This window comes from Vombatus ursinus, unplaced genomic scaffold (genome assembly GCF_900497805.2).
Source record: "Vombatus ursinus unplaced genomic scaffold, bare-nosed wombat genome assembly UNPS02014791.1, whole genome shotgun sequence".
Lineage (NCBI taxonomy): Eukaryota > Metazoa > Chordata > Mammalia > Diprotodontia > Vombatidae > Vombatus > Vombatus ursinus.
This window is the reverse complement of record NW_020954569.1, coordinates 81,089,346-81,104,166: the sequence shown is the minus strand read 5'-3', so window position 1 is coordinate 81,104,166 and position 14,821 is coordinate 81,089,346. Positions and strand designations below refer to the sequence as shown.

General features: G+C 39.0%; 1 protein-coding gene across 2 annotated transcripts; it reads right to left on the bottom strand.

The window, feature by feature from the left end:
• Positions 1–259: 259 nt before the first annotated feature.
• ERH (ERH mRNA splicing and mitosis factor) lies at positions 260–14,778 on the bottom strand. Of its 2 annotated transcripts, XM_027869142.1 has the most exons (3): positions 14,674–14,778; positions 9,503–9,557; positions 260–3,727 (listed from the first exon to the last, which is right to left on the bottom strand). In XM_027869142.1, the coding sequence occupies exon 3, from the start codon at positions 3,690–3,692 to the stop codon at positions 3,378–3,380; it is 315 nt and encodes a 104-aa protein (XP_027724943.1). In that variant the 5' UTR covers positions 3,693–3,727; positions 9,503–9,557; positions 14,674–14,778; the 3' UTR covers positions 260–3,377. The 2 variants fall into 2 exon arrangements, with proteins under 2 accessions (XP_027724943.1, XP_027724944.1); XM_027869143.1 differs by lacking the exon at positions 9,503–9,557.
• Positions 14,779–14,821: the final 43 nt, after the last annotated feature.

Below are 14,821 nucleotides of genomic sequence, written 5' to 3'. Positions count from 1 at the left end.
TGTTTCAGTGGGCTGTGTTTTTCAAGTTAAGGATACAGAGAAGTGGTCCACAGGTGCAACCTCATCCTTGAGGGCTTCCTTGACTCTCCCACTCCAGTTGTCAGTGTTCTCCCCTTCTTCGGTTTTTAGTGTTCTAAATTTCCTTGTATATACATTATATTTCTTTACCCTGTTAGAATGTAACCTCTTCAAGAGTGGGGGACTTTTTCATTTGTGTTTTTTATCACCAGAGTGAGCACAGTGCCCCACACATGGTAGATACTTTAATGAATGTTTATTGAATTGAAATGAATTGAGTTTCACACCAAGAAGAAAAACCCATCTAAGATATTATCATGTAGCAGAATCCACAAAACATTAACTGTTGCAATGGCTACTATATTGTCTGGTCTCTAGTTCTATGGCAAAACTACTGAGACCAGACAATATGCATGATTTTTGCTTCTTAGTATAAGGTACTCCCCTAACAGTTTTGTTAGAGGGGCAGAAAAATATTTGTGTAAGAAAACTGATAAATCCACTTAGGGAAAAACCACCTCTCAGATAAAAATGTTGAGAGGAGATACAAGACAGGGTGTCTTGAAGACCGGATAGAGAACTGCTCCTCAAATAAATGTACCTTCCGAGAGAACCTAAACTGAGCAATGATTGATGATAGCTACACAGCATTACTGCTTAGAGTTTGTAAATTTATGGCTGACAAAACTATAAATCAAAAAACTGTTTGGGAACTATAGGGAGATCATGTGAGGACTGCTCAATTCACACCTAACAGAAAGATGTATTTCTTGAGTTTTATCTTCTAAGGTAAAGATGAGTCATGGACCACCAGAAGGCTATGATTTGAGGCATTAGAGATTATTAAGAAGCCAGAGGGAGGTGATTAAGGAGCCAGCAGGAGAAGAAGCTTTGAGAGGAACCTGGGGGAGGAAAGAGACAGAAGGAGTAAGAGAGTAAACTGAATTCAGGATGAATCACAATAATCCAGGGACAGAAGATAAAGAAGGCATCTGGCTGAGACATGTAATGTCAGTGGCTTTGCTGGATAAATAGGTTTCCTTCTAGGGCTTGATCCATGATCCCACAATCTTTCTTTGTCCATGTTCCTTTTCAGCATGGAAAGCAAGGCTGTGCAGAAACAGAATAAAAAGAAAATGTTCCCATTCCTCTGTGACGACTAGTCCTCCTGGCACTTTCTGATACGTCTGTGAGAGAGGCACTTCCCCTCTCCCTGAGGCCCCTAGAATACAGAAGTATTCACAAGCTAGAAGGGACCTTAAGAACTATCCATTTCAACTCTTTCATTGTCCAGATAAGGAACCTGAGGCTCAAAGAGGTAAGTGACCTGCCTAAGACCATGCAGCCCACAGGTGGAAGAGCCAGATCTCCAGATTCATGGTCTAGTGGTCTGTCACATTGCCTCTCATTTGAAAGAGAAATATAGGCAACCCATACTATGCTCCCTTTCCCCTTTTAAAGTTTCAGGTGAAACTAGGTTACAATAAACACTAGAGACAACTGTAAAACATGACAGCCTGAGGGAATGTACAGTGGTAGAATTTATGGTACTGATTGTAAGTTCTCATACTTCGTTATTCCAAAGTCCAAGATTCAGAGGCATATTCATCACACATATAAAGACGCAGCACCTCTGAACTTCAATAAAGGGTAAACCTACATAGGTCAATACGAAGTTTCAGCCTAACTAGACTACCCCTAGCTTGTTCTATCTTCTACCACCTCAGCTTGAATTTGCATTCCAGCAATAAATACTTCTTGAGAGTTTATCTAGTGGTTTTATTGAACAAATATGTTTGCACCTACTTATTTGCAAAGTACTGTGCCAGGCGCTGGGGTGCCATTAGTTGAGGGCATCTACCACATACCCACTCATTCATCTGGTGCTACAGAATTGGTCCCTACCCACTAGTACCTTACAGTCTTCCTACATGACATCCAAATAGTGCATTTACACAAAGTTTAAATGATAAGAAGGGACTTTGTTCTCAAAGAGATTATATACAGTCCAGTGAACAACAAACATTTAGATGTGAAAAAAATGTGATAAGGCACTATGTGCCTTTGACTCAATCAATTTAATTGCTAGGATTTTATGTAGCAGAAATCACACAAAAAGGCCTTCCTGAACAAAAATATTTATATCTATTTTATTTATTTATTTATTTTTGGTGAGGTGATTGGGGTTAAGTGACTTGCCCAGAGTTATACAGCTGGTGTATTTTAATTGTAATAGCATATAAATTGGAAAAAAATTCTGTCACTGATGGAAAAATGGCTGATTAAATTAAGGTGTATTAATACAAAGGAATATTATAAGAGTCTCTAAAGGAGAACTGTAAATTATTAATAACCACAGGAAAGGATGCTTCAAATCATCAATGATAAGAGAAATACAAATCAAAACAACTCTGGTTCACACCCTGAAAATTGTAAAGATGGCAAAAAGTAGGAATAATAAATGTTGGAGTAGTGGAGGAAAGAGAGTTACAGTGATACATTGCTGCTGTAGCTCTGAAGTGGTCCAACCATTCTGGACAGCAATTTGGAATTATGTTTAAAAAGGGAGGGGAGGCTAAAATATTCATACCCTTTGACTCAGATCCCACTGTTAGGTATATACACCAAGGAGGTTAATGAGGGAAAAAAACCATAATTTTTTTGAAGCAGTAAAGATTTGGAAACAAAGTATATGTTCACTGACTAGAGAATGGTTAAACAAGTTGTGGTACATATGTGTAATGGAATATTAATTACCATACTATAGAAAACATCAATGATGGACATAAAGAAGCATGGAAAGACATAAACAAGTGAAGCAAGGAGAACTAGGAAAATAATATACACAACTACAACAATGTAAATGAAACGAACTATAAAATAATTGAAACTGAATGATGGACAGTAATAATGATCAAGCTTAGCACTATAGCCAAGATATAAGAAGGTACTTCCCTCTCTTTTTTGCAGAGCTGGGGCACCACAGATGTAAAACACTAGAGAGAAAAGACAGATACTAAGGCTTTGAGTTTTGAGGACATAACTAAATTCTGTAAAACCCTCACACAGAAGGGTAAGCACAGTGAACATTATAAGCAGATATGAACAGCTGGAAGAACTGTAACCAAGTGCTAACTGACCCAAGAAAAATTTTCAACTACTTCTTAGTAAAAAAAAGAAAGTAGGGAGGGACAGGGGTTTCAGATTGAACGAGACAAAAATCTCCTAGTATATTCAACCTTGGCGAGATAGTAACAAAATGGAAACAGGACTTCTATAATACAAAGCTCCCACTACGGCACGCTGTACACACCTGTTTTCCAAGCCCTCCCCCCACCCTCCCAAGGCTGCCACTTGGATTATTTGCCAGCTTGGTGGGCCTGCCGACGGAGAAGCACGTAGATCTTCTCTTTGATCCAATCTTTGTTGTAGGGCTGGTAGGTCTGAGTGTCCGCGCGGTACACAAGGCAGCTAAGATCTGCCAGATCATCAATGAAATCAAACAATTGACTAATGTCATATGTGATGGAGGGACTGTTGGGATTCATTCTCTTCAGATGCTCTTCATACATTTTACAAACTCCTTCCATGCATTCATTCATTGATTCATAATCAGCATAAGTTCGGCCTTCTGGCCTCTTGGTAGGTTGCACCAACAAAATGGTATGAGACATGGTGCTGAGCTCCGCCACTGCCAAAAACTTCCTTTCTAATGAGCGATGATAAAACACAAAGGGAAAAAAAAGAAGAAATTAAGAGCCAAAAGTAATGGAACTTTGGAAAAATTAGAACACAGAGAAAACAATTTTTTTTGTTATTTGTTCATCCATTTGGTTGTACTTTGTTAAATAGTAAGGGTTTTATGTAAAATTTTTGCCTTATTTTGTTTATTTGATTATATTTGGTGGCGATTATTAAGTATATATAATGTAGCACCCAGAATACCTCTCACACCTGGGTCACTATAAACATCTCCCAAATGTGAGATATTTTGCAGGTCAGCATAACACATAAAGCATAGGAAAGATTTCTTCCATACACATAGGGATCTTCTCCCACAGGTTACCATATTACTAGTGGGAAATGGAGCAAGTGTAGCAAATTTGTGGGGCCTAGGAACAGGCATGGTGGACCACACACATAGAGAGCGCATCTGTGGCCTGGGCAGCACATATCTCTGATGCTGCAGAGTCACTGGTATATTATGGTAATATCATGAGGAGAATTGTCATCTCTCCTGAGCATGGAGTTTCCTGCTTCTCTATTCCTTGAACAGGATATTCTGTCTCTTGGCCCTGGGCATTTTCTCTGGATAGTTCCTGGGCCTGGAATGCTTTCACTCCTTATCTCCTCTTGACTTCCTTCAAGCCCCAATTAAAATCCCACCTTATATGGAATCCTTCCCCATCCTTCTTAATTCTAGTGTCTTCCCTCTGTTAATTATTTCTATGGATCCTGTACATAGCTTGCTTGTACATAGTTAGAATACCCCTTGAGGGAAGGGGCTGTTTTTTGCCTTTCTTTGTATCTCCAGCACTTAGCACTGTCTAATAAAGTGTTTAATAAATGCTTGTTAATTTGACTTGTTGACTTGATCAGTCCATCTCTTTTTGGATCCCATCTCCTCTACAGCCCCCACTGAGGACCCAACTGGCCAATTCTAGTTGAACAATACTCCTTCCTTCTTACTTTCTTTCCTTCCTTCCTTCCCTCTCTTCTCCTCCTTCCACATAGGGAATCATACTCTTACCTGTGGATGCTCTGCACAAAGGAACATAAATTTTGATCCCTAAAACCTCGCAGGGTATCTTGGGGTTTATGGTCTAGATTTCTTTTTTTTCTCATTCCTATTTACTTAAAATCAATTTTTAAAAACTGGGACAATTAACTCTTTTGCCCCATGTAGTTTCATTCATGATTTCTTGAAATACAGCATTGGAAACCCAGGCTTTGATAAAACCCATCAGGATTCAAATGGAGCTACAGTGACCATGACTTAATCCCAAATCACTCTGGCTCTCATTGTTCGGCCAAGGATAGGTCCCAGCCAACCCTCACTTGGTCATTGTTTGGGTTTTGATGGCTCAGAGTGAGCTTAAATAGCAATTGTTTCTGTTTTGGCCAGAAATTGGCCAAATTTCTTGGGGGTCTTCCCCTTCCAGATTTTTTTAAGTAGGTAAAAGAGGCCATTTTTGCCTCATTTCTCACCTAGCCTTAATCACTGAATGGGCATTGTCTCAAACAAACTGAAACCTGTTAAAGATCTTAGCTTAAAAAGACCAAGGTCTCCTACTGCATCCAGAGCCATCTGTAATTGTTCTGATCTGTATCTGGCCACTGGACCCTGATTGCTCCAAAGGATAGAATGAGGCTGGTGACTCTGCACACTTAAATCCAATTTACTTGCAAGTCAAGACGTAACCCTCCTGATGTCATTTGTCCTCTTTGAGAATGAAGGACAAACAAGAATCTATGGCCTTAGTAAGGTTATCTACTTTACTTTTTGCATAGCAAATATCCCTGTTCCCTCCCTTCCAAGCTCATTTCAGGTTCTACTTTCTATAAATGGTCTTTTCTGATTCTCCCCTTCAATTACTTTGCATATACTTCATATTTAGTCATCTGTGACCACATTATATCCTCCACTAGAATATAATTTCTTTGAAGAAAGAGATCATTTTGTTTTTGTCTTATTATTCCTAATACCTAGCACAGTGTTTTGGCCCAAACTAAGTCCTTAATGCTGGTTGAACTTAACGGACATATTCTGTAACCTGCTTACATTGATCAGGTGTCTTTCTGCTGCCCTTTGAATTGTTTATAATTTTTATTTTTGTGAGTTTTTCTGTTCTATGACTTGCTACTACAGAATGTTAGTTAGAGACTGTTGGCTCACAGCAAATTTGTATCTTTAAAAGCACACTGCAAATTCCAAAATGCAATCCTGCATGATCTCTTCCTCCTACTCACTTCCTGGCCAAGCTCATTATCCAACTGCATCATTTGTCTAAGATACTCACAGGATCAATCAGTTTGATGAACTGCTTGTCCAGATGCATGTGTCATAATCTAGGCAATGTGTGTCTTTTGTCTACTTTGGTTTTCCACTTCTTCTTTTAGAAATAATTCTAATAAGATTATTTATCTGGTTTTCCAGGCCAGAGTACATGAGATACTACAAATGAGAAGGGAAAGGAAGTGTGCTCGTGGCAGGAACATCGACAGCTGTGAAAAGTGATAGCCTGACAGTAAGGACAGGATGTGGAAAACTACAGAATGCAGATGCAAGCTTGCAAAAGGTAGACTGGCCTATGACCTTTTAAAGTAGAGGCAAACATTCTTCTACCTTTCAACAGTTTGTGGGGACATTGCTAAGTTTCAGTCACAAGACTTTCTTTCCAATGATGACTTCAAGTCACTAAGACTGTGTACTCTGTTTAAGAAGTCAGGGAAATATAAACTAGACATACATATGGATATAGAAATATGTACACTGATATTTTGAAAATGTAACAGGGGTCTGGCTCAGACCCCCATTTCAGAAATATTTTTATTAAAAGTTAATTTTTTTTTAAGTTACACAAAAGAGGGTAATTTTCAGTCACCTGTAATCTTCACTCATATGGCACCTCCAATTCTTTGCCAGTACCAGGTTAACATGACAGTGTTGCATACACACATAGTGACTGTTGGGATACTTTCCCCTTCTCCCCTTCCTTCTCCCCTTTTGAGTAACTGAGGAAAACGAGAAACCGTCCAACCTAAAGGGTACATGATCATGGGTAACTGATAATTTGGAGAAAGAGAGATGAGAAGAAGAAGCAGCGACAGGAGAAAGAGTGGCAGTAACCAGCAGAGGACTTTAGAGGCCTCTGCCCTCATTTTGTTAGAGGGTGATGGCACAGAAATATCAAACTCATCCTTCTGATGCCTGAGAAGTTGGTAGAGACCAGCTGACGGCATTTCAGAGCTGGAAATCCACAAGAAACAGCCAGAAGTTTCTCCTCGTTGCCCTCCCTGACCAGCAGGGACTTGTAAGAGAAGTAGGGGCCCACCAAATGAGCTTTTCTGTTCAGAATTGTGACTCACTGATGCATATCGTTGATTCAAAGATTTATGTTTTTATTTTTCTCTTTTTTCACAAAACTCTTTCACAATTCTGTGAACTGAATGTTTATGGAAGGGATTCTGGTCTCAGTATACAGGGGATGTGTGTACTATGCATTTTAGTGGCATGAACTAAAGAGTGAGGAACTAGAAGTCATGAATCCTGGATCAAATTCCTGGCTCAGTCATCTACAATCTCTGTGACCTTGGGCAATTTACTTAACTTCTCTGGGCCTCAATTTCCTCACCTGTAAAATGAGTGGATTGAATTAGAGGACCTCTAAGGTTCCTTCCATCTCAAGAACTATTGATCCATTGACCTAAGATCAATGGTTCTATAATTTCTCAGGTTTCCCCAGTGGAAGTTCTGAGAAGAGGATGAGAGGATGAGAAAAATCTCTTGGGGAAAAAGGCATTCAAGAGACTCTGGAAATCCAAACTGTTATATTATCTCATTCTATTCTTTTTAGTTTTGCATTTTAATTTTTAAAAATTATGAACAAACTTCAACAAACATGAATTGGTCTAGATTCCTTGCTCCCTTTCCCCAATGCCTGGTCTCTCTACACCCAGATAAGAAACTTACAAAAACTCAACAGGCTTCATCGGTTTGGGAGGGTATCCAAGGGGATGGGCATAAGAAATAAGATGTCTCCTGATCTGAGTGGCCACTACTGGCTTTTAGATTCAATTATTTGTGAGAAGAAATGGAACACTGTACTGCACTGTAACTTGTTCAGGTGTGAGTGAAGATGTTGTCTTTATAGTCTTCCATTTGTGGTGTTTATACTTCACAAAGAGAACCCTGGAACAGCATCAAGAGGATTCACTGACACCAAACCCCTCCCAAACTACTGTGTGGAAACTAAAGTTTTCCCAATCTCAAAGCCATTGGCAGTGTTTATTAATAGATGAATTCTTTGATCTTGACATAACAGGAATTCTGCAAGCAGCTGGAAAATTCTCCACAGGAGCTCACCAACACAAAGGGAAAACAAGAACTAACATTCTGATGGCATCCTAAGTAGAGGATCAAGTCAAATTTTCATTCCCATATCCTAATTTCCTTCATGCATTTTCCTTAAAGAAACGCCATTGAATAATCTAGATCAGTATTTTACAAACTTTTCTGATGCATTTCCTCTATGCATTTTCCTCAAAGAAATGCCACTGAACAGTCTAGATCAGTATTTTACAAACTTTTCTGATCACATATTCCTATCTGTAAAAAAATTTTGAACATGAACTTCCCATATGTATATATTTACTTATTAAATGTACTTTTCTAAAAATTATATACATTATAAAACTCACACAAAAATATAAAATTTTAAAAGGATGAGATAAAGATGAAGTAATATTTGATTCTAGAGTCAACAGGAAGCCAATGAAGTTCAATGAGTAGGGAAATGACTTGGTGTGACCTGGACTTTGGGAAAATCATTCTGGCAGCCCTGTTGAGGATGGACTGGAGAAGTGAGAGACCTGAGGCAGTGTGACCAGCTAGTCCAGACAAAAAAAGATAAAGGCCTGAACCCAGGTGGAGTGCTGTATGAGTAAGAGAGCAGAGGAAAGAAGGGAGAGAAGTAAGAGGTGGAAATGGTGGGATTTGGCAGCTGAACTGTGATGGGGGTAAGGGAGGGCAAGGAATTGAAGATGACACTGAGGTTAAGAACCTTGGGGACTGGAAGGATGGTGACACCCTCAGTAGTGACAGGGAACTTTTGAAGAAGTATGGAGTCAGGGGGGAAAGATGATGTAATGAGCTCTCTGCTGTAGAGCATAAACCATCCACAATGTGACTCACTCTTGTCCTACCCAAAACAAAAAGAGGGCAATGGGATTCTTTCCATTCCCTGCTCTCAGGTGCAGGCCCACCCTCTAAGGGACACCTCCTACAGCAGATGTGATCTGATGGGTAGTGGGGAGGTACGCTGGTAAGGGAGGGGCCTTTTCTAATCACACGTGAGCAGCTATTTTTGTGATTGTGTGGGGAACAATTAAGTGATAATTGCCCTGAGGGTCAGATGGCCCAGCTCAGGAGAGGCACAGTGATGGGAGGAGATGGAGGAAGGAACTGTGAGGAGTAAGGATTGGTATGGTGATATTGGAGGTAAGTCCCACAGTCCACTATCACAGGAAGAATGGAACATGACCCATCTTCCCCCACACTGAGGCCAAGCCATAAGTATCCTTTGGCTCACTTTTGGTCTAGAGTTAGAACTGTCTACAGAAGCAGCTAGCTTTAAATTCTTTTAATTCCTGGTTGTCCAATGTATTTTAACATAGAGGGCAAGGCAAAGTAATACAAGAGAGTAAGTGGGAATGAGAAAGAGGAGACAGAGGTTCTGGTCATGGTCTTAGTGCTGATACTTACTAGTTGTGTGGCCTTGGTCATGTGACTGAACCACTCTGGGGCTTGGTTTTCTTATCTGTAAAATAAGGATATCACCTGTAATACCTATTTACAGGTTATGGGGAAAGTGCTTTGTTTCTGTTAGATGCCTTTCCTGGTTCTTCCCAGGGGCAGGGAAAGGAGGAGAGACCAGGGGAAAAAATACACATACATACATACATACATACATACATACATATGTATATATATACACACACATACACATATAGGAGAAGCTTCTATTACATACAAGATATCTCTACATCTCTATGTACAGATATATATATATATATATATAATGTATATCTATATATCTACATGTATAAAGATAGAGGTATATTGTGTGTATATCCTCTCCAAAATTGGCTAATTGTTTGCATGTTGTCTCCCTGAATAAAATGTGACCTCCTTCAAGTCAGGGAGAGCGTTTTTTGCTTTTCTTTGGATCCCTAGCATTTGCCATAGTATCTGGCACACAGTGAGCCCTTAATAAATACTTGATAAATACATAATAAATGACTAATATGATAATATGCTTTGCATGATTGAACACACATAACCTACATCAAATTGTTTACTGTCTCAGGGAAGGGGGAGGTGACCAAGGGAAGGAGAAAATATGGAACTCAAAATTTTTTTTAAAATGAATGTTTAAAATTGTCTTTACATGTAATTGGGGGAAAAATAAAATACTATTTAAAAAATAAATACTTGTTGACTAATGTCTCTAAAGTTATATGTGTGTATATATGTACACAGATATATTACTTTAAATTTTTATATATGAAACATATAGATGCACATATATTTCCTATTCTATGATTTCATAGTATAAGGAATTTCCTCTGTAGATCAAAACCTTGACATGGTGGAGCACCTTGTGTAACTTAATGAACCTATGAGATATGACATGCTGGGTTACGCAAGACTGATAGGTCATAGTGGAGAGTTCTGATAAAAGGCGATTCACTGGAGAAGGAAATGGAAACCACTCCACTATCTTTGAAAAGAAAACTCCAAATGAGATCACAGCGAGTTGGACACAATTGAAAAAACTCAACAACAATTTTGGAAGGAAAACAATTGCGAATCTGGTCAGCATACTACGGTCCACATAGTCAAACTTACGTTTTTTCCAATAGCAATGTATAGCTGTGAGAATTGGACTATAAGCAAAGCTGAGCACCTCAGAATTGATGCTTTCAAATTGTGGGGCTGAAGAAGGCTTTTGAGAGTTCCTTGGAAAGCAAGATCAAATTAGTCAATACTTAAAGAAATTCACTCAGACTATTCACCAGAAAGTCAAATACTGAAGCTGAAGCTTAAATATTTTGGCCACATAATGAGAAGACAGGACTCATTAGAAAAAAACCCTGATTTTGGGAAAGATTGATGGCAAAAGGAAAATGGGACAGCAAAGATTGAGATGGATAGATAGTGTCATGGAAGCAACAAAACATAAACTTTGACAGACTTTAAGAGATAGAGGATAGCCTGCTGAGCTATGATCCACAGAGTCACAAAGAGACATGACTGAACGACAAAAAGAATTCGTGTAGAAACTCCCTCTACTGATACAAGTTGGCAATTTGTCTCCAACTCAATCTTAAAGAGTTGCCTCATGTACTGATAGATTAAATGACTTCCATTGTCCAACTGTGCTTTGTTTCTATGTGTCAGAGGCAACAGTCAAACCCAAGCCTTATAATAGAATCATAGATTTGGAGCTGGAACATATGTTACAGGTCATCTAAGGGATGTCTGGGCGGCAAGGTGGCGCCATAATGCAGAGAGTGCTGAGCCTGGTATCAAAAAGATAGGATTTCAAATCCAGCTTCAAACCTGTCGTAGCTGTATGACCCTAGGCAAATCACAACCTCTTTTTGCCTCAGTTTCCTCATATGTAAAATGGGGGTAATAATAACAGCTACTTCACAGGGTCGTTGTGAGGATCAAAGAAGAGAATAATTGTAAAGCCCAGTGCCTAGGACATAGTAGGTGGTATATGAATATTAACTATTATTATTATCATCTAGTACAACCCCTTCATTTTAAAGATGATAAAACTGAGGCTCAGAGAGGTCAGATGACTTGTCCAAGGTCACACAGGTAAAAGGGGCAGAGTTGAGATTTGAACTAACTCCAAATTCAACATTCTTTCCAGTACACCAAGTTGCCTCTCCTTAGAGTCTTCCTGACTCCAAGGCTGGCAGAATTTCTGTCCAATATTGCACTCTGCTTCTCAAAAATCCTATATAAATTGAAGTTATTATTATAATCTGAGCTTTAATTTCTTCAATTTCCACATAATGAGGGAGTTGGATTTGTTAATTTTCTAGTTGTATCAGTGTGCTCTTCAGGATTTTCTTCATATCGTATGTTGCTGCTGCTGCCCAGTCACTTCCGACTCTCTGTGACCCCATTGGGGGTTTTCTTGGCAGAGATACTGGAGGGGTTTGCCATCTCCTTCTCCACCTCATTTTACAGAAGAGTAAACTGAGGCAAGCAGGGTTAAGTAGTTTATCCAGGGTCACACAGCTAGGAAGTGTCAGAGACCAAATTTGAACTCAGGAAGATGAGTCTTCCTGACTCCAGATCCAGTACTCTATCCACTGGACTATAGTTTTGTTATTTTGGCTGTGGTTGATATGCTTAGAGTTCCATAGTCATTGACCCAACCTTGCCACAAATGGATGTTGAGGCAGTTCGACATATATATATCGACAGCTCAATACATATTAAGGTCTACATGTGGAACACAGTGCTAATTAATTAAGTTATGAGAGGGCAGCTAGGTGGTACAGTGGATAAAGCTCTGGCCTTGGAGTCAGAAGGACCTGAGTTCAAATTTGGCCTCAGACACTCGATTCTCACTAGCTGTGTGACCTTGGGCAAGTCACTTAATCCCAATTACCTCACAAAAAAAAAATAATTAAAAAAAATAAGTTCTGAGCCTGTCTCATTACCAGTACAAAGGAGTGACCTTCACAAAGGCTTAAATGGGATGACCATCTTGTAGCAGAACTATAATCTAAAATGTTTTAACCCTAAACTCTTCCTCAGGTTCACTGTATGATTTTCACCTGTAACTTCTATTTCAGGTTTTTTCATCATTCATAAAATGAGTAAAATAGTAGCTAAATCACGGAGTTATTCTATAAATATAAATAAAACAATGATTATGATAGCACTTTGAAAGGTATAAAGTATATTACAATGATATGTTGTTACTTATTTCAATTCCTCAAAAACCTCTATCAATGATTTTATCACTAAACGCCATCAAATGTCAAATGTGACTGTAAAACTCATTATCCTGAGGTCAATTTAGTGGCAAGCCTCTCCAAATGTGTTAAGCTAGTCACAGTCTGTTGTCAGGATCTACTGAAGTTGTTTCTGTTTGGCAGAAACTCTCAGAGCTGCTGCTATGCTGGATTTTTGAGAACCCAAGGTCACCTCCAAACCAGGACAACTGTAGTGGGGGGGGGAAGAAGATTTTATTCTTATCCCTCCCCCACATACACAATTTTTCTGGTAGAAAAAACAAAGACAGACATAAACACTACTGACTGAAAATGATGATTTTTTTTTCTTTTTTGTTTTCCCTATGGTAGGAGAGGAAAGGGATCTTAGGGGCATGTCTTATTCTTTATAAACAGAAAACATTAAAGACTGAATAAGAGAGAGAGAGAGGTCAGCCATGATCAGCATGGATTGTGAGCTCCTTGAGGAGAGGGACCATTTTTATCTTTCTTTTTATTTCCATAGTTTAGTGCCTAGAATTTCTGAAGGTATTTAATAGATGCCAATTGTTGTTAATAAAACACTTGAACTTAATACTGATCCTCCATTCATTTATTCATTCCACAACCTTTTTAAAAGCACCTGCTGTATGAATGGCTCTGCACTAAGTGTTGGTAAAAATAATAAATATTAGATAAAATATGGTCATATCTAGTGGAATTTATACTAGACAGAAAGGAGGATGCATCAGAAATGCTAATAACCATAATAAGCAATATTACATGACAAATGTATCAGAGGGACAAAACTAAGATCTATGTGAAATAAGTGGGGGGGGTGGGCTTTTATGACTTCAGTACTTAAGGAAGGCTTCATCAAAAAGGTAGCATTTGATTTGGGTTTTAAGTGATTTGCAACCACCTCTGCTTTCCAGCTGGTTTTGTCTAAATTACCTACCAATTTAGTAATAAAGAAGTGGAAACTAGGAGGTTGCCCATCAATGTAACTTAAGCAGTTCAAATTTATTATAGTGCTTTAAAGTTTGCAAACATTTCCCTGTTATTTCATTTGGTCCTTACAACAGCCTCCATTTTAATCACAATCTAGCAGCTAGTAAATGTCTAAGGCAAAATTTGAATTGTAACATTATTGTGCCATAAGAAATGACCAAGAGCGATAGCTTCAGAGAAATCTGGAAAAACTTAGATGAGAATAACATGAGAAGAACCAGGAGAACAGATACATAGAAGTAACATTGTAGACTTCTAATTTTTTTTGGGGGGGTGAGGCAATTGGAGTTGAGTGACTTGCCCAGAGTCATACAGCTAGTGAGTGTTATGTGTCTGAGGCCGCATTTGAACTCAGGTCCTCCTGAATTCAGGGCCAGCGCTCTATCCACTGCGGCACCTAGTTGCCCCTATAGAGGTAACATTATAGAGACAAAACTTTGATAGGCTTAAGAACTCTAAGCAACGCAATTATCAACCACAATTTTAAAGGAGAGATGATGGTGCATGCGACTTACCTCCTGATAGTGATGAATTCAAGATACAGACTGACACACGCATTTTTGGACATGGACAATATGGAACTTTGTTTTACTTGACTATGTATACTTGTTATAAGCGGTTTCCCTCCTTTTCCTTGTCTTTTAAATGGGGCAAAGTAGAACAGGGCGGCGGGGGGGAGGGGGGAAGGAGGGGCTTGTTAATTGAAAAATAAAAGATTTTTTAAAAATAACCTAACCACCATGAATAGAATCCAGAAAGGTAGGTGGATACTAGCTCTGTTAGAACACTACTACTACGGTATGGTTTTGCAGCACAAAAATTAAGTGTACCTAATACAAGTTAATACCACATGCACACCTGGCAGCTCCTCCTATCTTTGGCATTAATTGCGAAACTTACTTTGCACCTTACTTGAAAAAAACGTCACGCAGCACCACCAAGCAGTAGAAGTAGAAGCACCAAACGGCAGCAACAGCAGCAAACACCAAACAGCAACCGCAGCAGCAGCAGCAGCAAACACCAAACGGCAACCGCGGCAGCAGCAGCA

Bases quoted from the DNA above. Each gene is read 5' to 3' on its own strand.
- ERH (XM_027869142.1), bottom strand. From the start codon at position 3,692: ATGTCTCATACCATTTTGTTGGTGCAACCTACCAAGAGGCCAGAAGGC.